Genomic DNA, 25,316 nt, shown 5'->3' with positions numbered 1-25,316 from the left:
AGGACCTTTTTCTGCTGTTACAGCTCCACCATTTTCCCAGAAGTTCCCTCCTTCCACTGTTGTTAAGGATGTGCCACCAGCCAGGTACTTTATTCTAAGCATTGGGAAGACATTTTCTAGATTCTCATGTTTTAGTTTTTCAAGCCATATACAGTTTCTGTAGCCCCTCTGTTTCTTTAACTCCTTCAAACCATTCTTAGCTCATGAGTCATATCAAATGGGCCAAGGGCCCGATGTGATCTGAGGGTCATTCTTTTTGCCACTTCCTGTTCTATATCTTTATAGAGTGTTTCAGTAAATCATGTATTTCAGTAAGTCACCTGCTTGAATCCATCACTGGCCTCCCAAATTGTGTCCTTGTTCTCCTATAATCTAATCAACATCTTGAGATCCTGATTTATCAGAACATACAACTCAAATCTCTCCCCGGCTTATTCAAGGCAAAAGCCCAAGTCCTCAACATACCTATAGAATCCTAACAGTCTGGGATTTCCCTTCCATCTATGACCTCATTTTCTTCCCATCTCCACTTTGCTCTGTTTTCCCCTAACTGACACTCTCTGTGCACCGAGGATGCACTCTAGCTTTCTGGCCTTCCTGCTGGTCAGTTCCTCTGTCAGTGGCACTCTACCATACACCCACTGCAACTGCATCACATCCCTCTTGTATTTCAGCTTCTCTATGTGACCTTCCTTGTTCATTCAGCTCCTAATTGCAGCCACCCTCCACCAGCCAGCACTCCTTTTCTCCCTTTCTTACTGTCTACTTCTCCCCACCAGGTAACCAGTTATACGCTTGCTTTGTCTGCTCATTTATGTCTATACTTATGCTTGTCTATTTGTGTTTGTTGATTTATGTTTGCCTTCCATCCCATCATCTCATTAGAAGGTTCAGACTACTATGTTTCTTGCTCTATCCCTGTCACCCATACAACACACCCAGGATGTTGTACATTTTTACATGCTTACATTGGTAGCATGAGGTATATATTATTGCATATTTTTTATATTTTTCTATTTTTACTTCCAGGCCAAAAGATTTTTTCGTTTTATTGTTTGGTCCTTTTCTGGCTTTTATATTTTTTCTTAATTCTTATGGTAAAAAATATGTATAGAAACTTATAAAACAAGTACATTATTTCTTTCCTTGTTTTCTTTTCTTTTTGGCTCTTATTTTGTTTTGTTTTAGCTTTTTTTTGTTTTGCTTTGCTTTGCTTTGTTTTGGCTTCTTGTAATACTAGGGATGAACCCAGGCCCTCACACTGCACAACGCCCCCCACTCCAGCTCTCTCTCTGTCTCTGGTGAGAAACATCTCACTGAGTTGCTGAAGTGTCAAGACTAGCCTCTAAGTTCCATCATCCTGCCTCAGCCTTACAGACTGCTGGGATTACGGATGTGCACCACACACCTAGCAGCAAATCATTTATTTCAATATAACTTGAATGTGAAGATCTTAAAATAGTTAATTATAATCAGAGGTAAGTGGATGCCAAATTTGTATTTCTTTGGTCATGCTTCATGCCTATCCCCTGATGTGTGCAGAATACTGCGTGGAGGTTCCTTGTGGTTTGTTTAGTCATAAAAGGCACATTATTCATGGTCAGTGTAATCAGTCATGACAGGAAGATGGGTAAGTCAATGTTAACCTCAAGAGAAATCAATGTAGATGATGCTTTCCAAAGTTATTTGTGTGTGTGGACTCATTTGTGTTTAAGGGAGAACAAATTCATCGTGGCTGGTGCTTGTCTCCTTTCTTTCTCTAATTTTTTTTGGTAAATTATATATATATATATATATATATAATCACATTCATTATAGAAAATTTATACGTGTACGATATATCTTGATTCCAATGATTTCCCAGTTCCCTCCCTACCTTTAATCCCTTTCCCTCATTTACAAAGTGTTATTTCCATTTTATCCTTCTTTTCTAATTTTTTCTTTTCCCTTTTCCTTTTCCCCTCTCCCTCCCTAGTTTCCCTTTTCTTTTGAACATTTTCTTTCTATCTCACAATTATCTATTATACATTTTGGTCCTAATTTACACTTTTGGTTTTTCACACCAGAGAAATAATGTTGTATTTAAACATGTGTGTTCAATTTATTTCACTTAAGAGTATAGTATCAAGGTCCATCCATTTACCTATAAAATTCCCGTTTATCCTTCTTTATGACTGAGTATTGTATAAAAAGATCCATTGTATAAAAAGATCAATCTTTTTTATCCATTCATCAATTGATGGGCATTTGTGTTGTTTCTGAGATTTATTCATTTCAAACTGCTGCTATAAAACATGGGTGCACATATATTGCTTTGTATGTTCCTTTATTTCTTTTGGGATGATACCAAGGAGAATAGCTGGGTCAAATGGGACCTCTAGTCCTAATTTCTGGAGGAATCCCCACACTGATTTTCATAGTGGCTGCACCCAGTCTACACTCCCATCAACAGTGGAGGTCTTTTTTCCCTCTAGCCCCACCAGCATTTGTTGATTTCTGGATGAGAGTCATTCTTTCTGAAGATGGAATCTGTGTTGTTTAAATTTGCATCTCTTGAATGACCAATGATGTTGTACATTTTTCGTATATTTATTTGCTGTTTTGTTTATAGGGAGGCTGATTTTTTTCAATTCTTTGTATGTTCTAGATAATAGTTGTCTGAGGAACTGAATAAAACATTTTCCCACTCCACTCCCACTCTGTGAGTTGTCTCTTAACTCTGTTGATTTCTTTTGCTGTGCAAAAAGTAAGATGGGATGCCAGTTGATTCTCTGTAATATTTCCTGTATAATTTGGGTTTCGTTCATAGTCTTTGCCTACCTGTCTTTGAGCTTCTACCTATTCTCTTTTCCGTCAGACTTTGTATTTAATATTTGATCTTTGTTCCATTTTAATTTAGTTTAGTGCATGGTGATAGACATGGATCTAGTTTTAGTCTTTGGCATGTAGGAAGCCAGTATATCCAGCAGCGTTTATTACTTTTGTTTGTGTCCAGCACCATTTATTAAAGAGGCTATTTTTCTCTTTGAAAGTGTGAACATGTTTAGCCCTTTTGTCAAAGATAAGGTGGCTGATTGTGTTTGGAGTTGTTTCTGCATCTTTTAATCTGTTCTATTAGTCCTCAAGCCTGTTTTTTGGATTATTTAAACTTTGGAGCTATTATATCCATAATGCTGTCATGGGCATTTGAAATACCAAGTTTTTTTTTTTTTTTTTTTGGTGCACATATACATTGATTTCTCTTTAAAGACATGTAAAATTACTGTATTTTATTATAAATGTACTTTTAATCATTTGGAAATTACCAAAGTTTTCCAAAGTGGCTTTATGGTATTGCATTCCTATGAGGCATGTGAATGTATCCGTTTCTCCACATTCCTGGTTACATTTATTGTCACTCTTAATTTAGTAGTCTTGGGAATAAGGGCCTCAAACTAAATCTTGTCAAATAAGATGACAAGAAAGCTAGGTAGAACCTTCAGGAGATAACCATCTAAGGTGGTATTATTCAGAATTTTAGTAGCTGTTGGAAGTTATATCTCATGTATTTAAATGAGATTAAATTATGCAACACAGTTAATCTTCCATAAGCCAAAGATATTCTGGAATATTAAAACACTTTGAAACACTCAAGAAGGAATGTTTAAGAAGTTATTTTGTAAAGATCTAGTCACTTATTAATAGTTATTTTAAAGCTAACGACAGTGGGAAACATTTTAATCTTACAGTCATTTCTGTCCTTTACTGTACCTTAAGCATACAGTGCAAATGTGAGCAAAAAAGGGGCAGATAAAGCCATATGACCTTCTGCAGAAACTCCATTCCTTTTTACTAAGATATGGTGGTGCGAAATACTCATCCACTAAGGGAAGTATCTAGCTATAATACAGACGAAGCTGGGTGGCCGTGGTGCATGCAGCTGCAATTTTTGCCCTCATGGAAGCAGACAGGAGGGTCCCAAGCACGAGCCATGCCCGAGTAACATGATACAGGGAGTCTGTCTCAAAAGTTAAATATCTCAGGTGATAGCCTAGTGCTAAAAGTGAAACCAAACTAAAACAAAAAGTGAAAGTTGGGGTGAACTGTTTTCCTAACAAAGCAGTTTGTGTGCTCCCATAAACCAAAATGAGTTTAAATTTTCCTGTAGCAAGTTTCTCAATCTTGCTATTTGTTTTCTGTATTATTTTCTTATATATGATGTAATCTATAATAAATGTCGACATTAAAAGGTAAAACATTTTGGTTTCTGTTTTTTACATTTCTTGAAGTCAGAATGCACTCATTTATTTTGGGAAAGCACACAAAAAGAAAGATAAGTTCTGCTTGAGAGTTCTAAGATCATTCTTTCCGAAGAGATCTCAGTGCCCCCCATATGACTAGTCAGCAGTTATTAATACTATGGCTATTCTTTTGATAACTGGAGGGGATATTAATAGAAAATTATGATACAGGAATATAAATTTAGTGACTAAACTTGATACTTTTAATCAAATAATTATTTTTAAAAGAATAATGACATCACACTCTTGGTCTGTTTCCTACACCTATTCCTAAAAAGAATGTAGGCCCATATTAAGACAGACTATTACACTCTTTGACCTTTATATTTTACTTACTTGTAACCTTATTAAGAACAAGTTTTGATTATAACTTACCTTTATCAACAGTACAATGAAATTAATTTTACCAGATGCATCAACAATGTGATTTATTTTCAGTTATGTAATAAAAACTTTGGTGTAGATCTTTCAAGTGATTAGAATGAAAATGGTCATTGAAAGATTTCTATGTTTTGCTTTTTTTTTTTATAAAAATCAATACTTAGAATTTCACAGTGAAGAGGTCCTAAATTCCTCATACAACATGAAATCATATAAAAATAGAAGACATGGACATCTTTAAATCTTTAATCCTTTGATTAAGCAGCAAGCATATCACTCTCCCAGGCCAAACACTGCTGTTTTCAAACAAAAAAGAAAATAATGACGTGCAAAATATTTACAAAATATGCAAAGCACACAATAAAGACATCTCTCTATATACATGTATCATATTACTAATGAAGCTAAAACTTCTCCTGTGTGCTCTAATGCATGTATATAAAATTACAGCACATCCCTCAGATACAGCACCATGGCCCATGTCTGGGACAGAACAGATCTTTAGGTAAATCACAAGGTACTGAATAGCTGGACAGATGCTGGTACTGACCAACTCGACAGACATATCCCACACACTGTGTACTGAAAGTTTACTGACAAAGAGACAAGACAATAAAAGCTGTCAAGGTATAGAATGCACAAATGCAAGACAATATAAGTGCTTTAAAAATCTCTAGATATTTTCTTCTTATAGAACTGTCCCCATGGCTTCTAAAGTAAAAATAAGTATAAATTCTTTAATGTCAAGAACTTTAAATCTGTTAAATTTTATCTGATTATAATCCAAGGCAGGAAGTATTTAAGATGAACCAATGAGAAAAGGACCTATCCTGCAAAATGTTTCCAGTTATGTGGTTTCCTTATGAAGTAGTCTAAACTTGCATATTAAAACTTACGAATTTTAGTCTACAGTTCTTTAGGGCTGTAGAGCCAATGGAAGGGACAACTTTTCCAATACTACAATATATGATCTCTCAAAACTGAACAATGGGTGTCTGATGGTGACTATTTGGTAAAGTGGTCTTAAATGTGATAAGAATGTGCATGTGCAAACATGTAGTCTATGTTCCACTAGCACAGCAATCAATAGTAATCTGTCCCTCGGTACGGTCCTGATTCCAATATGAAATCATATCACAAGTATCAGTAACACATTGTTGAAATACTATCACTTGGAAATATTCTTCACAGGTGCATTTATGATTATGTATTGATCAAGACTTGAAGTCTTTTGTTTTTAATTAACAGCACAATTGTGACAATATACTGATACATTTTTAGATAATGCAGAACAAATTCTTAAATTCATTTTATGAAACAATGCTGATTTAACCCTAAACCAAACCTTTGAGTATAGGTTGGTTGTAAGGAATACACAAATGTATTTGACTAGTACAATAGATTTATCAGGAAAACACCCTTCATATTAAATGCAGACCATATAAATAAGTATGAAGACAATTTCAAGTTCAGAACTTAAACACAGAGTAGTGTAAATAAAGTTTTTTGTAACCACCATCTCTACATATCTGACAAAATATAATTTTCTTCTAAAGTCTCCAAATGTAGGCAATTACTAGCTAAAAACAAATAGCATTTAGAAACATAAATTTTTTTTTCAAAATTAACTACATTTTCAAGGAAGTTAAAGATACTGTATTTCAGCAAGGAAATTAAAGATACTGTATTTCAGTCTTCATTTGCATGTAAAATTATTATCCAATCCTATTATATTGCTGGATGACAGGGTCAATGACTTTTATTTAAAAGGATTAGAACTTTGTACTAGGACCCTAAACTGCATGTTAAAGGGTTAGCAGGTTCAGTACATTGTTTGTGGTTTCATATAATTGCTTTGCAATTGATAAAAGTGCTTTCTTTTAAAGGAATATAATCAAATTCCTTTATGAAAAAAGCAACGTATTTTGAAAAAAGGGATATGCAGCTGTATTTTCTTAAATATGAATATAATGAACATGTATCAAAATCTAAAATGCAGGCTATTTTTTCTTATACTCCTAACATAGGAAAAAAGTTTTAAATAAAAGAAAAAAGCCAAACATTCTTAACTTAAAAAACTTAAGGGAGTTTTCCACAATTCCTAAGTCAATAATCCTGTGCTAAGAACCTTGACTATGAAGAGGCAGGTATATAAAGAACCTCAATAAAATAAATATAGTAAAAACAAAAAATCCCTTGGTATATAGAATACTTAAATCTTTTTTCTTTTATGAGATCACATCGGTGAACACATAGTCTAAAAAGGAGGGTAACCTGGAAGCTTTTGGTTATGTAACATTTTAGTTTAGTGAAAGGAAAAATTTCTTAGACATCCATTTAATGTTAGTCCACTGCCACAGAATTATTTCGCAGCCTCAGTATCTAGGAAGGATTTTGTTTTCCTTTTTTGCATCAGTCAGGTGAGCACTGGTATGATGGAGTGAAAAATTACTGTAGCTCGGTCCAACTTAAATTTTAGTGCAGTGAGGACTGTGAATCTGTCTGAATTCCGATTAGTGATGGTGGCTGCTGACTACCAACCGTGGACAACACTGGTCTTGGGTTTAGACGGGGTGGCATGGAATTAGCAGGGCGAATGAGAGGTGGTGGAGGCTGATTTAGAGTTGGCCGGGGCTGGATGAACCGAGCCTGCTGCTGCAGAGGAGGAGGCTGCCGGTGAAGAGCAGGGGCAGCAGGCAGTGTTGGCCGAAGCAGTGGAGGAGGTTGGTTCAGAGTGGCAATGGGGGCTGTTGGTGTTGGAGTGGATGATGGGGCAGGAGGTGATGGACCCAGAGTCCGAGGAGTCTGTGGGGTCTGTGCCTAGAGGTGAAGAAACAAAAATACACGCATGAGATGTTATATCCTCGTGAATTAAACACAATATAGTTTGGGCTGTCACAGGAAAAACAAAACAAAACAAAACAAAAACGTAACACCAGTGTTTATTGGCAGCACAAGCTTCTTTTATTTTAAATAAAACAAAAATCAAAAACTGAAAAAGCAATGAGGCTACCAAACAGGCATCTTTATTAGTAAACAGCTTAACACTGGAAATAAAAATAAGACTATGGAAGAACAATACACTCTCCATTCTGCTGGGATCAGAAATTAGCATGTCATTATGACTCAGGAGTCACGAGAGGTGCACCACTGGGTAAGTGTATTGTCAGCCTTCCATGCTCAGTTAGCTAGTCCTCCAACAGCTCAGCCTTACAGAACACCACACAGAATGGTGACTCCTCAACTCATATTAGCTCAAATTCCAGACACAAACACACCTCCTCTTCTTCATCAGTGCTCTTCCCTGATGGCACATTAGAAGCACTTTTTGTCTCCTCCCCTAAAGTAGAAGCATCACCATTAGAAGCCTGGGTTCCTTGTTCTGCTTCCCACTCCTGCAATACCTCCTCTAAGTTAAACCGACGCCTGTAGTTTACAAAGAAGTTCTTCACTTGGCCAACAGTCTTGTTGCCAATTACATCTGCAATAGCTTGAAAATCTTTACCATATTTGCGGACACCTGGAAGGCAAAGTAAATAATACACCTGTGAAGGATCAACAAGGAGAGCTGTGTGTACTCAACATCATGCACACACACAAGATACCAGCAATGAAAACCCTTTCTGAAAAGCTCTTCTCAGTTCTGTTGTAAGAGGCCAAACTATCAGGGTCACAGGTGATAACTATTAATTACATCATCATTGCACTGGGCCAGTCACTTGGCTTCAACTGAACAATCAGAAACTTACCATTTTTTACATACTCAGTTATTTTCTCCAATCCTCTCTTGAACTCTCAAATACAGTCCATTTATTGTAAAGCATTGAATTCTTTGTTCCATCCTCAATTCCACATTCATTTATTTCCCTAGTAGCCAGTCACCTAAATTTGAGCAACACCGTTTGTAAACAAAACAGGATGGGAATGAGCCATCTTTTATCCCCTCAATGGACTGAGTGAGCTGCAGAGTTTCCCCTTAAGACAAACATTGTAATTTTGGTCTTACTACTAACTTTAATGGGCTTATCTGTCTATATCCCACCAGAGAACCAACAAATAGAAATGAATTAAAATGTGAAAGAATGATCACAACCTGATAGATTAAGGAAAGGATATATTTGCCAAGTCAGCTGCATGTTAGCTCATGCAGTGGGTTCCCGACTGTTTTTTGGAAGGGCTCCTAGCCATGTGTTACAGCTTAAGAGAGTAAGGTTAGGATGGTGCTGACATTTAAGAAGGGCTGGGTGCTGGGACTAGCTTTTCACCAAGAAGTTTCATTCAATCAAGGACAGCAACTGACTTATGAAGTTGAGATTATCAATTATGCCACAGAACTTATAATGAATAACTGGTTTTGAAAGGATTATATTTCACAAATTATTTTATACTTTGTAACTGCTTTTTAAAATACTAGAAAACAATTATTCATTAAAGGAATGAAAACAAAGACCAAGATAGGGGTTTGCACAAAATTAATAATGTATAAATTAATGATATGTTAGTACCCCAGAAATGCTATATTCTTGATACCAATTAATTGAAAACAACATCATAATGTGACATGATTTTACTTTTTTATTACTTTGAGAATTGGGAACAAGCATCTCTAGCTACATTTAACCACCTGGGGTTGATCAGCAGGGAGTTCCTTTACCTTATAGCACTGAAGATGCGAAGTCTGACATACCATATCCAATCCAACTTTAAATGGAGAATTTAGGGTGAGTAACCTAGGCTCATTTGCTCTGTTCCCAAAGGAAAGGCAGATTGTGTGACAGCAAAATAAAAACGATGTACATTGTTTACAATGTTTTAGCAACATAGATGAACTTATATTTCCTTTAAATCCATGGGCTGATTTACAGCTTGATGTTTACGGTTAAGATGAATTCCAGGACTGGGGATTTAGCTCAGTGGCATCAGTGCCTGCTTGGCAAGCCTGAGGGTGTGATTTGATCCCCAGCACCAAAAAATTTTTTAAAAAATTAAAAAAAAGATGAATTCTAATAGTGACTACATCCCACTAAGGGCTTATTTGATAATAAAAATTCCAGTTACCTCACAGTAACAGTTACTGGTAGGACAGTCAAGTGCTTTTGCACTACCAATACTTTAGAGAACAGCTTATAAAAGACTGAGTTCTGTGCCACTGCTAAATTTGAGACAGCTGCACTGAAAATTAACTTGTGATGATGAATCAGCTAGTGTTTATCAGTGTAGTGATTTTCATAAGGGATACTTAATTTACATTCTAGAAATGGTAAAACCTGAGTGAGTTTCAAAACGAAAACTTTTGAACAAAAGTTTAGACCTTTCCTGTTCCTAGTGACATTAAGACTCTGACCCCGAGTTTGAAGATACATTCCACAATACCTGTTTTACAAAATATATTCCCCAAATTGCATAATTAGTCCTGAAATTGTCTCCAAGATTGTTTCTATTATATAAGTTTCTGAAGCTAATCCTTTACACTTTTTTCAATTCTTTCTTCCTCAATGAATTTTACCTTGTCACCTAATACTGTCACATTTACAAAATATACTCTAAATTCATACATAGATGAATTTATGTAAGAGCTTTAGATTTTCTAAAGACTCTGGATGGCAAGGACTTCTTCCATGTCACCAGGTATGTTGATTATTAGCTCACATAAGCAGTCTACAGCCTCAAGGCACAGGGCCTCCAGCAGACCTTTGTGGTTTGGTTGAGGATCCCAGTCTGTCCCAAGCCTATGTGGCCAGATCCTAATTCCCTCAGTCTAAAGGATGGCTAAACAGGGCTTACCGTAGCTGGAGGGCCTTGCAGTTGCCCCCGGACTAAAGCAGCCTCATCTGCTGCTTCAATGTATCAATTTTTCTAGCAAGTTTCTGTGTACCATTATGGGAAAAAGGTTTAAAGCACTATCCTATGGAATGCACAAGAGCACCAGCAATACTACTATGCTAAGGTTGCAAGAAGTGCTCAGGAAAAAGATTCCTCGCTAAGGTTTAATTCTACTTTTCTTCCTTAAACCATAGGAAACACACAGAATACACTTCTTTTTCACTCTATATTTCTTCTTTATATTCTATATTCTCTTATTTTATATTCTATATTCTCTTATACTCTATATTCACTTCTTTTACACTCTATATTTCTTGCTAATGACACTTCTCAACAGTATGTTTTGGCTAGAAGACTTAAGCTCTGTGGTCAGCAACTAGGCAAATTCCAGTAAGATGCCAACTGAATTTTCATGACTGCTCCTTCAGAACAATCTCTGCCTGGGCTTCTAGGTCAGCCTAGCAGGGGCAGTGACAAGAAGCCCTGAGAGTTTGGCAAGTTTAGCAAAGTTATGGCATCAGAGCTTCTGACTTCTAATCTGTACATGGGGCATGCATGTGGGGTGGGTAATCCATTCTTTTTTTCATACTGTGTAAGTAAACCAGATTGCTTTCTCAGCAAGGGAATTCAACATAAATCAGTCTTGCCTGAGGGTAAAATTTTACCCTCAGGGCAAAAGATCAGTTTTCAAGGGTTAAGCAAGTAATGTTTGGAGAACCCTGGAGGAAACAAACAGTAAATTTTCCAGGGAGGAAAAAAATTGTTTTTGTCAAATTTCTAGACTTTATTTGAAAGTTATAATGAAACAATTTGGCTATGCTGGGAGATACCTTGTGATATTTAATATATAAAGTTTTGTTTGGAAAATTAACATAAAAATATAATTTACTAAGATATTCTGCCCATTTTCCAAACGGTATTGTGTATTACCCAAAGTAAAAAACACATTAATATCCTTTTTACATTTATATACTCACACTTGTAATTTGCTAAAGAAGGTACTCTTATTAATAGTACTGACTTTACCATAGTCATTGTCTGAATTACTCCAAACTCTGGATTAGTTGAGTTTGTTCACTTGCAATTTTTACGTTTTGGTTTGCAAGATGGTAACTTTAGGAGACTTTCTCAATTCTAGATATGAAATCAGAATTTTTTTTCAGCATGGATAACTGCTTTCATATTTAAAAATTTGTTTTTAAAATCCAATTTTGGATAAACAAAAACAATCAGAAAGGCAAAGCATTAATAGTGGCAAGCTGCTTCTGGGCTGGAAAATTTCAGGAGATAATTTTCCTGCTCCCCACCTTTTTAAAATGGCGGTGGTGATTGAACCCAGGGCCTCTGTGCTGTTACATCCCTAGTTCTTCTTAGTTTTTTTAAAAAAAATTTAAAATTTTGAAACAAGTAAATTTAAATTGCTACACTGACCAAGAGAGCTTGAATTTGAGGTCTTTTGGCCCTCAGTCTCCCAGAATGCTGAAATTGTTTTTCTCCTTCTTACAAGTAAAATTCTTAAAGTGAACATGCACTTAATTGAAGAGTATAAAATTTTTAAAAATTTATTTTAAAATAGGTGCATAGGAAGTTTTAGAATTTTTAGGGATGTGATTCTTTTCAATCAACAAGAAATAAACTCAAATCGTTTGCAAAAGTATTTCTACTGCCTGTAAATCTACATAAATTCAACATTAAAGAAGGGAGAAAAAATATCGGTAACAGAACAATTGGTACACATGGGTGAGAGCTAAAAGCTAAAATCATGTATTTTCTTTCTAATCTCTTCTGGGTGTTTCATTCCTATTCTCTTTGTTGTATATTACATTTCATCACAAAAATGCTGAAAATTTTAACTCATCCATTATTTGAAGTAAGCATATTAGAGAAGGCTGACAGTTATTTTGGGATCTCCATTCTTAGGACCTTTCAGATGCAGAAGCATGAATCTCCTGTTTCCTCTTTCTTTATTCATTTGTAGACAGATTTACTATCTTTATATTTTTATCATTTACTATCTTTATATTTTTATCACTTTTATATTTTGTCTAATCAATGTATTCTATTTTATCAACCATTCTAGCCTTTTAAAGTATGAGACAATCAGAAAGAAGGCAATTTCTAAATCTGTAACTTGTTTATCTTAAAAAGGATCCAATACATGATCTACATAAGACAGCTTTTAATGTAAGCGTAACAACTTAACAACTTGAACACAGTTCAGTATTACTGAGATGGCTGGAAACATACAGAAAGAACTAAAAGTCAAAGTTGACATTCTGATAAAATTGGAAAAACTTTTATCTTAAAATAGTACTAAGATTTTAACTAGGAACTACTTTTTATAGCACCAAAACTAATAAAGGAATATATTAAAAGGCAAAAAAGGAAAGAAATATATTTTGGCAGTGGTCTAAAATAAAATAAACTTTTGCCTTCTCTACTTTTTGAAGAATGTTTTATCATTTAAATGTATTATTTTCTAAAAACAGCTAAGTATTGCTGCATTTTACATAGATACACCTAGAATGTAATTTCTTTTTCAATTTTTGCTCAAAAGAATTTTTTTTTTTTGTCTTTTTCCTTTTCATTGGTACCAAGGATCGAACTCACGGCTGCCTGCTTGCAAGGCAGGTGCTTATGCTGCTGAGCTAAATCCCCAGCCCCTCAAAAGAATTTTTATCATACAAATATTAATTTTAGAATAATTTCTAAAAGCATTATAAATTAGAATATTTATATATGACACAAGATAGAAACAGGGATATTTTATCATTAACACAAATATGAGAACATGACTGGTCTCACTGTTAAGCAATTTACTGAAATAGAAAATTTAGATACTTCAAGTTAGAACAGATGACAGAAATTATAGAACAGTACTTGGCAAATATTTTAAGTGGTCTAAATTAGCAGCATTAATGATAATTGGCTTGGGGACGCCTCTAGTCTAACATTCTCTCAAATGAGCTGTCTCAGTCAGCTAGCTTGGGGACTCCTGAAGGTTACTGAAATTATAACATAGGTAAACTAGAATGAACATAACAAAGAGATAGATTACAAAGTATAAACATATTCCTAATGGATGTGAATATGACTCCCTACTCTCCATCAAGGGAGAAAGAAAAATTTACACAAATGATTAGCAATAATGTGAACAGATCAGATAAGAAAGTGAGGTGGGAACTAACAATAATGTGAACAGATCAGATAAGAAAGTGAGGTGGGAAATACATGATTTGAAAGAATATGGTCTTGATGTTTGGTTTTAAAGAGTTACAACAGCTTATATAATAGAATCATAAATTTTAATGTAGCACTAGCTTTATTATTTTTTCCAGGTCACTGTGATAGCCTATTGTGAGCAAGATAATTATAAAGCATTTTACAAATGAGTGTAAAATCAGATGTATGTAAAAATTGTTTTGAATATAAAGTGCTATACAAAATAAAACACATTCATATCAAAACAAATTACCCTGTAAAACTGTAATGGTCATCAAAGTAACACCACATGAAGATATATCATAAACATTAAAGAAAAAATAAGGAGCTCTTAGCTTCTAATAGCAAAGTACACATATTAAAATAGATACTTTATATATTTGATATATTTTAGCCACTGAGTCAGGGGGTAGGTGACATTACTATATGATTATATCCTTTATAGGACATCATTTCTGGACACTGTATAAATGTGCTACACATAAGACAAAATGGTGCTTTTTAATCTTAGATAACTTTTTTTTTAGTCTTTGTGAGACAGGGTCTCGATATGCAGTTCAGGTTGGCCTTGAACTCACTTTGCAATTCCGGCTGGTCTCGAACTTGCAATGATCCTCCTGCCTCAGCCTCCCAACTGCTGGGATTACAGGCATGCGCCACCAAACCCAGCTTGGGGGGGGGTCAAAATAACTATTTTAGACACAAATTGCTTTATATTGATTTATTATATGTAACAATAACAAAAACTGAAAAGCCTAAAATGAAAACAAAAGTTCCAAAGTCAAAATAAGTAAAAACAAGACATTAACATTTAAAAAGTCCCTCCAGGATCCTAACGGCTGCAGAGCCCGATACAAACTCCCATATTAACTGATTTAAAAGGCTACTTTTTAAATGTGAATAGACTAACATGTATGTCTCGAGAGGAAATGTCTGATTGTATGCATCAGTACTCTAGTATTTATAAGCTCTGCCCACATGTACAGCTCAAGCTATCTATCCACGCAGACCTCAGCCTGTCCTTCCCTGCGTGCAGTTTTGCATGTCCAACCCAGTCCTAAGATGCAGTGGACCCTAACAAAGACAACAGTGCTGTGGAATACGGTGGAACCCTGATGTCGTGTAGAGAAATATTAGTTCACATCTTTCTTGGAAAGCATCTTCATAAAATCTTTTTATCAGGACAATTTCTTGTATTATAGTACAGAATTAATGCACTCACCTTTATGCAACCTAACACTAGAAGGCAGTGTTCAATTCTTACCAGATAATATACTAAAATAGGAGAAACTTAGGCTTTACATGAATAAAAGGAATGCCTATTCCAACTAATTATGCTAGGGCAGTAAGCTATAGTTCTAAAGGAATATGAAACAACCATTGCAAATGCTAGCTTTTAAACAAAAATTTGAATTATCAGAGTCTAATTTTAAAGTAACTATCAAAGACATTACACCATAACTACACCATGTTCTGATTCCTTCAGAAACTTAGCTCTACAAAGATGGCTATGCTCAGTGAACACCTGGGACCCAGCCTGCACAGATCCAGTTCTTTCTACAAAAAGACTGTCAGGCTAGATGGCCAAATGGAAGCTGATATCCTACTGACACCCATCCTTTGACATTTTCAAATCATGTTGACTGGCTAATTTTTACCCCCCTCTAAACTGTAGATTCCTATTTTAGTAGATCTTTAATAGTATTATTCTCATCTCTGAATGTTGCTTGAGTAGGATTTTTTGTATTAAAATCTATTGATTATTTGGAAAGATTTTTAAAAGTGTGCTGGCATGTTTCACAGGGCCCCTCTCTCTCATAGCAGTTAACACAGACAAAAAGCTCTAGGTACTCAACACAAAGAGGGTTCACTCAAGAAGAAACAAAATGTAGACACATTTTAAATTGCACAACCATTCCTGCAAACAGTTTATTTTGAAGAGGAAAGCAAAATCCACAGTACTTAATAAAAATATACAAATTTTGCTTCAAGTAATTCAAACATGAGAAAATCCAAGTTTATATTTCCAATTTGCCCATGAGTGCTTTCATAAAATCATTTGCCATACATCTCAAAAATATATTCTTATAAATAATCCATTAAAATTCTGTATGTGTATTTTTGACGTCCCTTTTTAAAATACATATTTTTAAAATATATAAATTCAGGTTTCTAAGCATCTAGAGCTACATCTCTCAGGGCATGATACACTGAAAAGTAAGCAAATTGTTAACATTTTCAATACCTGGCACTTAAAAAAATAAGAAACATACTATTATATGGAGTGATTAGAAAAATGAAAAACATACTACATCCCATTTTCTGCTCTTCATTATGAGTCACCAGTGAGTGACACAGTAAGAGTGAGCCCTATGGCCAGAGCAGTGCAGCAGGGTTGGGCACGCTTGTTGCAAACCAATTACCCTGTGCAGAGGAGTACCGGTCAGTTCAGAACCCAAAATGCACACACTTGGTGTGTGACACCCACAAACACAACACAGCACGCCTGGTCATTGGGTCTTTGCAGTGAACACAAGACCCCTTTCTTGATCCACTTCTGAAGAAAGGGAAGGAAGAACTATGGTAGTCATCTTTCATGACAAGTAAAATAATTATGAACAACAATAACTGCTTATCTTTAATATACCTTGCACTGCTAGAAGCTGCTCCTCTGTGGTCCAACGGGCATTAATTTTCTGATTTGACTACAAAATTAAAGAGAAGTTTCCTAATGAGGATATGAAGACAGACATTTTTTCAAAGTGCTTATTTTTAAAAACTTCTTATCAAACCACAGACATGAGTTTACTAAAACTCACTTAAGAAGATTCCACTTTTAGAAGGATTAAAAATGTATATTCAATTACCTTTTACCCACACAGAAAGGTTTATTCCCTTTTATTAAGGGAAATTATCAATTTGGGAGAATAAACATTTGTGCTTTAAATCTGAGATATTAAAACATTTTCTGATTGCAATATTCCTATCACACAGTGTGGATACATTTAGTCTTTTTTAACATTTAAAAGATTTTTCTTTAGAAAGGATCTGTGTTTCTAACATTTCTCCTGTTCACACTGTAACTTATCCTTCCTCATCTTAAAACTGTCACAATTTCACAAAGAACACAGGACTGACCCAAGTCCTTAAACATTTCTTTATCAATTTCTGAAACAGAAAGTAACCCACTGATAACAGATAATAACAGGTATTTGTTTTTCTCCCAAGGCCTCCCAATATTGTTCCAGGATTTTTTGGTCAAAACTCATAACTTTAGAATTTTTACTATGGTAGTACTACAATATAAAATTACCTATGCAGAACTCCTTAGTTTATATCCACTGATAGTAGCTCAAGGCTCTATGTCTGTAGATGGAGGGCCAGAAGTAAGCATAGCAGCTTGCAGAGACTAAGACAAGGTATGACAAGGACTAAGACTGCCATGACAAGGTGACCTGCAGTTACATCTGTTTTGTAGAGCAAAATAGAAAGAAGGCTTCTGCCTGAGAAGGGCTGTTTAGCTCACAGCAGGTAACAGTTTCTACAGTGCACAGTATGGAGGTACAATTTAGAAGGCAGAATGAAACAAAAATTCAAAGCAAAAAACATTTTCTTAGAGGAGAAAAAGTATTGAGAAAAGCAGGGAAGAAAAAAAAAAAAAAAAAAAAAAAAAGGCCTGGCTAAGAGGGAAAAGCCAGAACAGTAATGACTGCATTTCAGAGATTATAAATGGGTAACAAGGCAGGTCAAGAAGTAATGAAGACATGTGAACAGCAAAAACAAAAAAAAGAAAGAGCAGGGATTAAAAACCCACAGGACACATATGGAAGGAAGAATAAAGGTGTAAACCAAAGCTTAAAAGGTGAGAGAAAAAAGATGACACTCCCAAAAAAGAGATTAATGAAAATAACATAGGAGCTACTGATTACATACATGCAGGTAATCTGATGCTACCCTGGCTATGAGAAGTAGATAAAGGAAGTCCTGAAACTGCTGTATTCTCAGGGACTGAGGCAGGAGGATCGCAAACTTGAGCCTTTCCAGGACAGCTTATCAAGACCCTGTTTCAAAAACAAAAAGAGCTGGAGGATGTAGTTCAACATAAAAGCCCTGGGTTTGATCCCTGGTGCATGCTGGTGCCTGTGTGTACATGCATGCACACATACACCTCTGCTGCCCCCTGCTAACTGGTACTGGAACAGGTCCAAGTATTTTACAGTAAATTATGAAAAAAATGGGGCTGACTGTAACTCAATCTGATACATAAAGCTTATAGATCTCAATCTGAAAATAAAGCTTATAGAACTGTTTATTAGAAATAGCTAAAGATTTAGTTAATCTGCCTTTAAAATAACTTTTTGGTTTTAAAATTCATAAAATGATCAGAAAACAGCCGCATTTAAGATTTCAATAATTAATGCCTTTTCTTAATTCCTTGTTAAATTATTCTTTTTTTGGAAGTGCTTGCCTATGAGTCATCCTTTATTCAACTGTTAATTCTTTGGATATTCATCTGACAGCAATTTTGTGGGTGGGTGAAGTAATTTCCTTGCACTTTAACTCATAATGGTTTTCATCATTGCAAAGTTTGCAATATTGTTTTAGTTTGTGCTGCATTCACACTGTGTTAATAAGAATGACAGACAAGGGTGCTAATGAGATGGATGACACAGGTCACAGCCAGGGTCACTAGGAAGAGAATGTTCTCATTGGGCAACTTTTGCTTTTCCATATATTCCTTAGACTATTGATAATTTAGATGCCATACATACAAGCTGCTGTGAAGAGTAAATATAGCAAAATATGAGTATATATTCAGAATACAAGAAAATATATTGCAGTGCCTGAATCAAAATCCAAAGCAGAAACTAGAGAGAAATACAGCATAAAGAAAAGAAAAAGTTAAAGAGAAGTAATATACACCATGAAAAATTACTGTCATCTACACTTCATAAAACTTAGGAAAACATCAGGAGACTAGATGAACACAAGTAATGACTTATAGAAATTAAGAGTAGCAAATATAATGGGGAATGCAAAAATGGGAGAAAAAGTCACAATGATTAGTGTGTTGTGTCGGGGGGAGAACAAGAGAAAAATGGAAGCACTGGAGACTGAGAAGCATTTTAGAATAGAAGTTTCTGGAAAGTGAAAAGGTATCCCGTGTGCAAGGAAAAGCAGAATGTATGTCAGGAAGAAGCAATAGATGAGTCTGGAGAGTTGGTGATCTTTAAAGTAGTAAAAACTATGATTAAATGAAGGGTAGTAAAAACCAAGGCTGATAAACTCACACTAAATTTAACAATCAATTCCTTTTGTCAGCGGGGTGGAGATATAAGGGCATGTCTGTAAGAAATTGGTATGATTTTAACCAAAGTAAGACTTTGAACCCGATAGCTGGGAGAAAGACGACACTGTTAAAGATCTTAGAAAGTTAAGAAATGCTGTGTAAAGAGAGGCTAAGATTAACATGGTGTAAAGAGAATGAAGTATTTGAATGCTCAGGTACAGTGCAGTTTTACATGAGAATAAGAGAGATTTACTTACTCAAACATGTTTTTGAAGAATCTGGGAAATTTTTACAAGGAAAAATAATGGAAGAATATCTCACCTAGACATAAGGTTCCAACATGGGGCTATACATTTTTTTAAAAGTTGTGTGTCTTCTGTTTCAAAATCTCTTGAAATGTCCTTATAAAGATGGTCACGGATAGGCACACAGCTGTCTCAAACATCCACACAACCATGTCTTCTCCCGGCATTGGAACAGACACTTATTTTTTAGCCCAACCTTACATGAAGCTGTTGACTTGACTTCATTCTAGGGCAGTGTTGTATAAAAAATGTATTTATGTATATCTAAAAAACTAGAATTTTCTTCAGTTCAAAGAAATCACAGGAACCATATGGAAGGTAAAAAAACTGATCAGAAGAGACCCAAATCTCTCAAAAGTTAAAGAAAGAAAAAGAGAGGGGCAGTCACCTAAAATGAGGACTCAGAGAAGGGGAATCAGCAGTTGCAGAATTTAGCTTTCTGTGACAAAGTTAATCCTTAAGTGGCACCTTTGAAGGGGAAATGTAAGAGAGAAGAACATGGCTCTACAGGAGGAGTCCACTGTGACAAAATGGAAGCAGTGGAGAGCTGAGAAAGTTGAACGAGATTTAAGGTCAAAATTTTACTATTCCCGTTCTGTTACTGGATTTTTATATTCTCCTTTAAGCACAAGAAAATCTGGTGTAGATATCTAGGAATCCAAAACTGTGTTGTAGTTGTAGTTTGCTATGGGGTACACAAAGTATATTCTTCTATATAGCAAACCCTGGTCTTAATTGCTGCTGTTTAAGAAGTGTAACAGATGTCAGGCACAAAAAGGATTAGACAGGAAATTTCTTGCTTCAAAAGTATTGCTTTTTAATTTATAATTATTCTCACTTCCTAGTTTAGTCATCTCCTTGTGCCATCTACTTAATGTCATCCAAACAAATTAAAGCACAACAAGATATACCACCTCTACCTTACCACATGCAAATACTCTGAAGAAGGCACATTGATTTCCTGTTTTCAATGTTCTCTGGGGGGTTTCTCACTTGTTTCCATTACTACTAGTACTGAGCCCTATTTATACTCCCTTACCATTGATTATTTCATGCTTAGTACTTTACAGCCATTAATTAAGTTTCCCTGTCCTAATAAACCCTACACAAGAATGCCAGGATAATTTGCCTACCATTAACATTTAAAATTACATTATTCCCCTACTGAAGAAATCTCAGTGTTCTTCATTTGGCTTAAAAGTCATACATTTCTCTCTAGCTTTCATAAGGACTATTACACTCGGCTTCTGCCCATTTATCTTACACAAAGTAGCCCTTGAGCAATCTTGTGACCATCTCTCTCACTCCTGTCCATTACTCCTCTTCATCAAGTTTACCTTCCTAAGCTGACATTTTAACTTTCTTTCCTCTTCCCCAGCCCTAACCCCTGTTGTACTAGGGATTGAACCCATGGCCTTTGCATGGAGCCCTCCTCTCACCCGTCTCACCTAGTTGCCAAACTGCCTGAGTTAGGCTCAAAATTGTCATCTTCCTGTCTTGACTTCTCACTATGCTGATATTACAGGCATGTGTCATGTGCCACCAAGCCCAACTGTCACTCTTTTTTTGAGAAAAGTGTTTTATATTTTCATTGAATCCTTGATAGTAATTAGCATTATAATGAGCACACAGGAATTGCTCAGGGAATACTTGCTGCCTGGTTTGTTAAGAGTGTTTTTAATTTCCCCCAACAGATTTATATTTTGAATATACTATTCAACACAACATCAATGCTTCCATTATCCTCTACCTGGAATGCCCTCCACTGTACTTTGTGTGTGTGAAGTTTTCACTTATCCTTCAAAGCTCAGCTGAAACTCCCCTTCCAGGAAGTCATCCCTGATTATCTTAGCCAGAATGGGTAATGTTCCACTGTTCCCTGTAGCATTTGGTTTATGAATCTACTACATAACTTTTGGCAGTCTGTCTTCTAATATCCAGACTATAGGCTCTTTCTTTTAAAGTGGGTGGCAAAACCACGTCATCTTCTCTTCATCTCTGTGTTCTCCCTTCCTCATGCACACATTCCACAGGGTAGAACAATGCCTCACAAGAAACGCTGGGCATGGTGGTGTACACCTGTAGTCCCAGCACTCAGGAGGTTGAGGCAGGGGGACTGCCACAGGTTTGAGGCCAGCCTGGGTTACACTGTGAGACACTGTCTCAAAAACAAAACAAAACAAAAACCTAAAAAAATACTTGCAGAAGTGAATGAACTTTTCCCAGTAAGTCTTTAAATGAAAATAATAAAACAAATTTAGTAAGTGAAGCACATTAGGAACTGTAAGGTACTTTTTAAAAATGACCCACTGTTAATTATTTTATTAACATTCTTTGGTAAAGTCTTAACATAAAAGTAAAAGAATAGATTACATGATTCTTCTTCAAGGTCTTTATTGTGATTATGAATCTGGTACTTTGAAATATATATTTAAATTGTCATCCTGAAAACAACAGGAATAATACATGTGATAAATCTAAATATACTCTGGGGACTTCCTAGATGACAAAGCATGTGTGTATATATATTTTTCCCTCTAAGTCATGGTCAATGAATCACCTTAAAGTAATACTCAAATTTCAATGTATGCATGATACTGACAAGATTTGGATAACTTTTATTTTGATCATTATTTTTATAAGTCAAAAATATAACAAATATTTGACCATTTCTAACCCAGTGACTACATTCAAATGTGAGAACACACAATTTTGTTATTCTATAAAAATTCCCAAAGTAGGTGGCAGTATAATATATACAAATCTAGAACTAATGATTCCAAAACCTGAAATACAGAGTTCCACTATTTACTACTTCTGCGACTTTGGCTAGGTTATTTCCTTATGCAAAATAGCAGCACCTGCTTTACCTATTACTATGGGTTTATGTAAGATCAAAGAGGAAGCATAAAGGTAAGACGCTATCTTTTATTTTCAGATAACAATAAGCTGGACAGGTCTAGGATTTTATGAAAAATCTGAGATTAGAATATTCCTTGAAAATGTGATAGACCTTTTCTGTAACATTATCTGAGCCTGGTGTTTTACTGTGAAAGAAAACTGTTAAAATATGCTTTCACTTTATTTGGTGATTATAAATTATTCAGTATTTTCTTTTTCAGGCAACTTTGGTATATCTTCCTAGGAAATGGTACATTCTGTTTAAATGTTCAGACTTACTAGCATGATGTTCTTCCTGCTACTCCCAGGTTCTTATTATCTGCTGTATCTTACCTAATGTTTAAATTATGAATTACAGGCATTTCACATTTTTGCATTATATATTTAAATGTGCAAATACAAACTGAAAATAATTTCAATACAAAGTTTAAAATAATTTTTGATGCATATAGTAAAACAAAGTAGCATTTTTGTATTGCACTGATCCTAAATAAACCCATGCCACTTGATAGGATGTTTGTCAGTTTACCTGTGGGCTTGGAATGAGCTTATCAATCTCTACTTTTCATTCTTTTCTACAGCCTAACTTTCTTGAAAGAGATTATTCAAAACTAACAAAAGCTTCCTTCTTATAAGTCTTCCTTTCTCAAAGAGTGACTCTAGTGATTAGGTGGCATAGAACACATTATTTCTGAAGTGCTATGCTTGCTTCTCCTCAGATCCTCACACATATTTCACCTGCAGATATTTCTGTCAGCCTGTGATTTGGAGGAGAAAAATGTCACACTGGGACCAAGTAACATTATCACATACAAAGAAAGGCAAATCCAAAGTTGAAGCATTACGTAGGAGTCTTAAACAGAGGTAAGATTTTATAGTAGAAATGTCTATGAATATGTCATTGGACAGAGACAGATTTCAGTACTTTTAATGACTACAAATCTCATTAATCACAGGTTTTGACTTGAGAAAAATGTCAATCTATATCTTGTTTTTAGATGTTATATTTTTAGGGATGGAGGTATAAGAATATAAATCCATATACTAAAATACTAATTGAAAATCTGAGCCAAATGACAATGTAAATGTGTTGAAATGAACTCCTTTGTTTGTGTCATCAGTTCACACAGGTAAAAAAAGGGCTTCAAGGAAACTGAACTGTGGACCCAAAAATGCACAGCTTCCTTATCAACATGCTTTCTGTGTCATATACACTGTGCCTACTCCCACAGTTGTTTCCCTAAGTATTTTACTTGATTCAAATCGCTAAGGGCAGGAAGAAATAATTTGACAGGTACAAAAGGATCAACCACGCTTCAAAATATCTAGTCAAAAAAAAAAGAGACACCTAACATTATTAACACTGAGAAACTTCGAAAATACTAACAGTACATGTGATCAAGAGCTCTTGAACAACAGATAACTCAAAAGAACAACTACATTTACTTTGCAGTGTCATACCTCAGGAGGTTTGAACTCTTCAATTCCACCTTCCATTTTCTGTTTAAGTGCACTGTTTACTTGCTTAGCATTCTGAACCTTCAACAAAATAAGCAAAATGTGAATCAGGTAATGCAATGGGTAAATTTTTGAGCACTAAAATAAAGGGATATATACCAAAATCCTCTTGAATTTTATTTCAGAAGAAGAGCAGACATATCTATACTTAGGGCGTGACAGATCACCCACATATCAATTAAAAGCGCTTGAATTAGACTTTTAGCAACTTTGAATATCATAAATCTGTTTAAAAATATATTTTAACTTTTTTTTTTTTTGATATTAGGTCTCACTATGTAGCTCAAGCTGACCTTAAACTCACTATGTAGTCCAGGCTGGTCTTGAACTCACAGTGATCCTCCTGTCTCAGCCACCTGAGAGCTGGGTTAAAATGCTTAATAACCAAAGTCAACTAAAATAAACACCAGTTAAATTTCACCCACATTTCTCATTACCATAATGTTCTGACAAAATAACAATTATTTCTATAAGAAGAATGATGGCTAATGTTTATTAGGTATCTATTGTGCATAAAATCTTGTCCTTGGTAGTTTATACACAATAAATTGCAAAAATTCTCACAACCACTTATGAGGTAAGTACAATCAGTTCTGCTTTAACATAACATATGCATTCTTAAATGCATAATTAAAAACCACAGGTTTTATGGGGAAAAAGAGGTTGGAATCCGATACTCAAAAACTTCATCAATGACAAATATGAAAAGAAAGAAACCTAAGAAACATGAGAGAAGAATTTTGTATAGAAAATTAAAACTATGGGTCTAGAGATATAGCTCAGCAATAGAGCATTTTCCTAGTATGTGTAAGGCCCTGGATTTAATTCCCAGCAAAGAAAGGGAGGGGGAAGCGGAGGAAGGAGGGGTGGAAGAAAGGGGAGGGAAGAAAGTAGGGAAGGAAGTAGGAAAGAGGAAGAGAAGGCAGGAGGAAAGGAAATAAACCTATAAATGCTACAAGATGTTGCTTTACCTTGAAAAAGATCTGAAGGCTAGTTGCAAGAAGTGTGTTGCAGCTTGTGAGTTATGGTAAAGGGGTGAGATGGTTATTTTAAACGAGATCAAGGTTTTACAATTAGATATGTATGGTTCATAACACAGTGAACTGAGGTGGCTGGTACACATCTGAACTGTGTACAGCTTTTCACTGACTGATCATACTAAAGCAACACAAAACTCACTCTATGCTCGAATCAATGACTTGTCTATTAACTGCACTGGAATAAATTTTGTTTTTAAAACAAGTTATAGCAGTACTGACTGTACTTCTATTATAACCATTTTACAGTTAAGAATGTAAGATAGTAAATTTGAGACTTTCCAAAGCCACAAATGTACAAGATACAACCTGCATTTAAATTCCACGACATCTGCATTTACACTATTACTCTACAAGTGCTACTGTCATTTACATTCAAAGCATTTAAGGTAAGGACTTTTTTCTCTTCTTCCTGGACATCTCCCCACCAAATATTTCTAAAATAATTTGTATTTTTTCACCAGAGATCTTAAAGAGAGCTAACATGTGTAAATATTGGATGATTCAAGGTAAGCTGGCCATGTCAGATACACACAGGTATAAAATATTAAGTCTTTCA

General features: G+C 35.2%; 1 protein-coding gene across 11 annotated transcripts in view; it reads right to left on the bottom strand.

Annotated features, from left to right (window-relative positions):
• Positions 1–4,891: 4,891 nt before the first annotated feature.
• Positions 4,892–25,316, bottom strand: part of Rcor3 (REST corepressor 3) — a 53,562-nt gene continuing 33,137 nt past the window's right edge. For 6 of the 11 annotated variants that reach the window (XM_063236828.1, XM_063236827.1, XM_063236825.1 and 3 more), the window contains 4 exons: positions 23,664–23,741; positions 16,354–16,411; positions 7,940–8,181; positions 4,892–7,481 (listed from right to left, as the gene is read on the bottom strand). In XM_063236828.1, the coding sequence (XP_063092898.1) occupies positions 7,137–7,481; positions 7,940–8,181; positions 16,354–16,411; positions 23,664–23,741 (723 nt within the window). In that variant the 3' untranslated portion in view covers positions 4,892–7,136. The remainder of the gene's footprint in view (positions 7,482–7,939; positions 8,182–16,353; positions 16,412–23,663; positions 23,742–25,316) is intronic. The other 5 variants (XM_063236831.1, XM_063236830.1, XM_063236824.1 and 2 more) reach the window with 2 other exon arrangements.

Source organism: Cavia porcellus, unplaced genomic scaffold (genome assembly GCF_034190915.1).
Source record: "Cavia porcellus strain 051 isolate PalLab524CR breed Dunkin Hartley unplaced genomic scaffold, mCavPor4.1 scaffold_26, whole genome shotgun sequence".
NCBI classification, from domain to species: domain Eukaryota; kingdom Metazoa; phylum Chordata; class Mammalia; order Rodentia; family Caviidae; genus Cavia; species Cavia porcellus.
The sequence above is the reverse complement of the archived record's forward strand: the minus strand, read 5'-3'. Positions and strand labels throughout refer to the sequence as shown.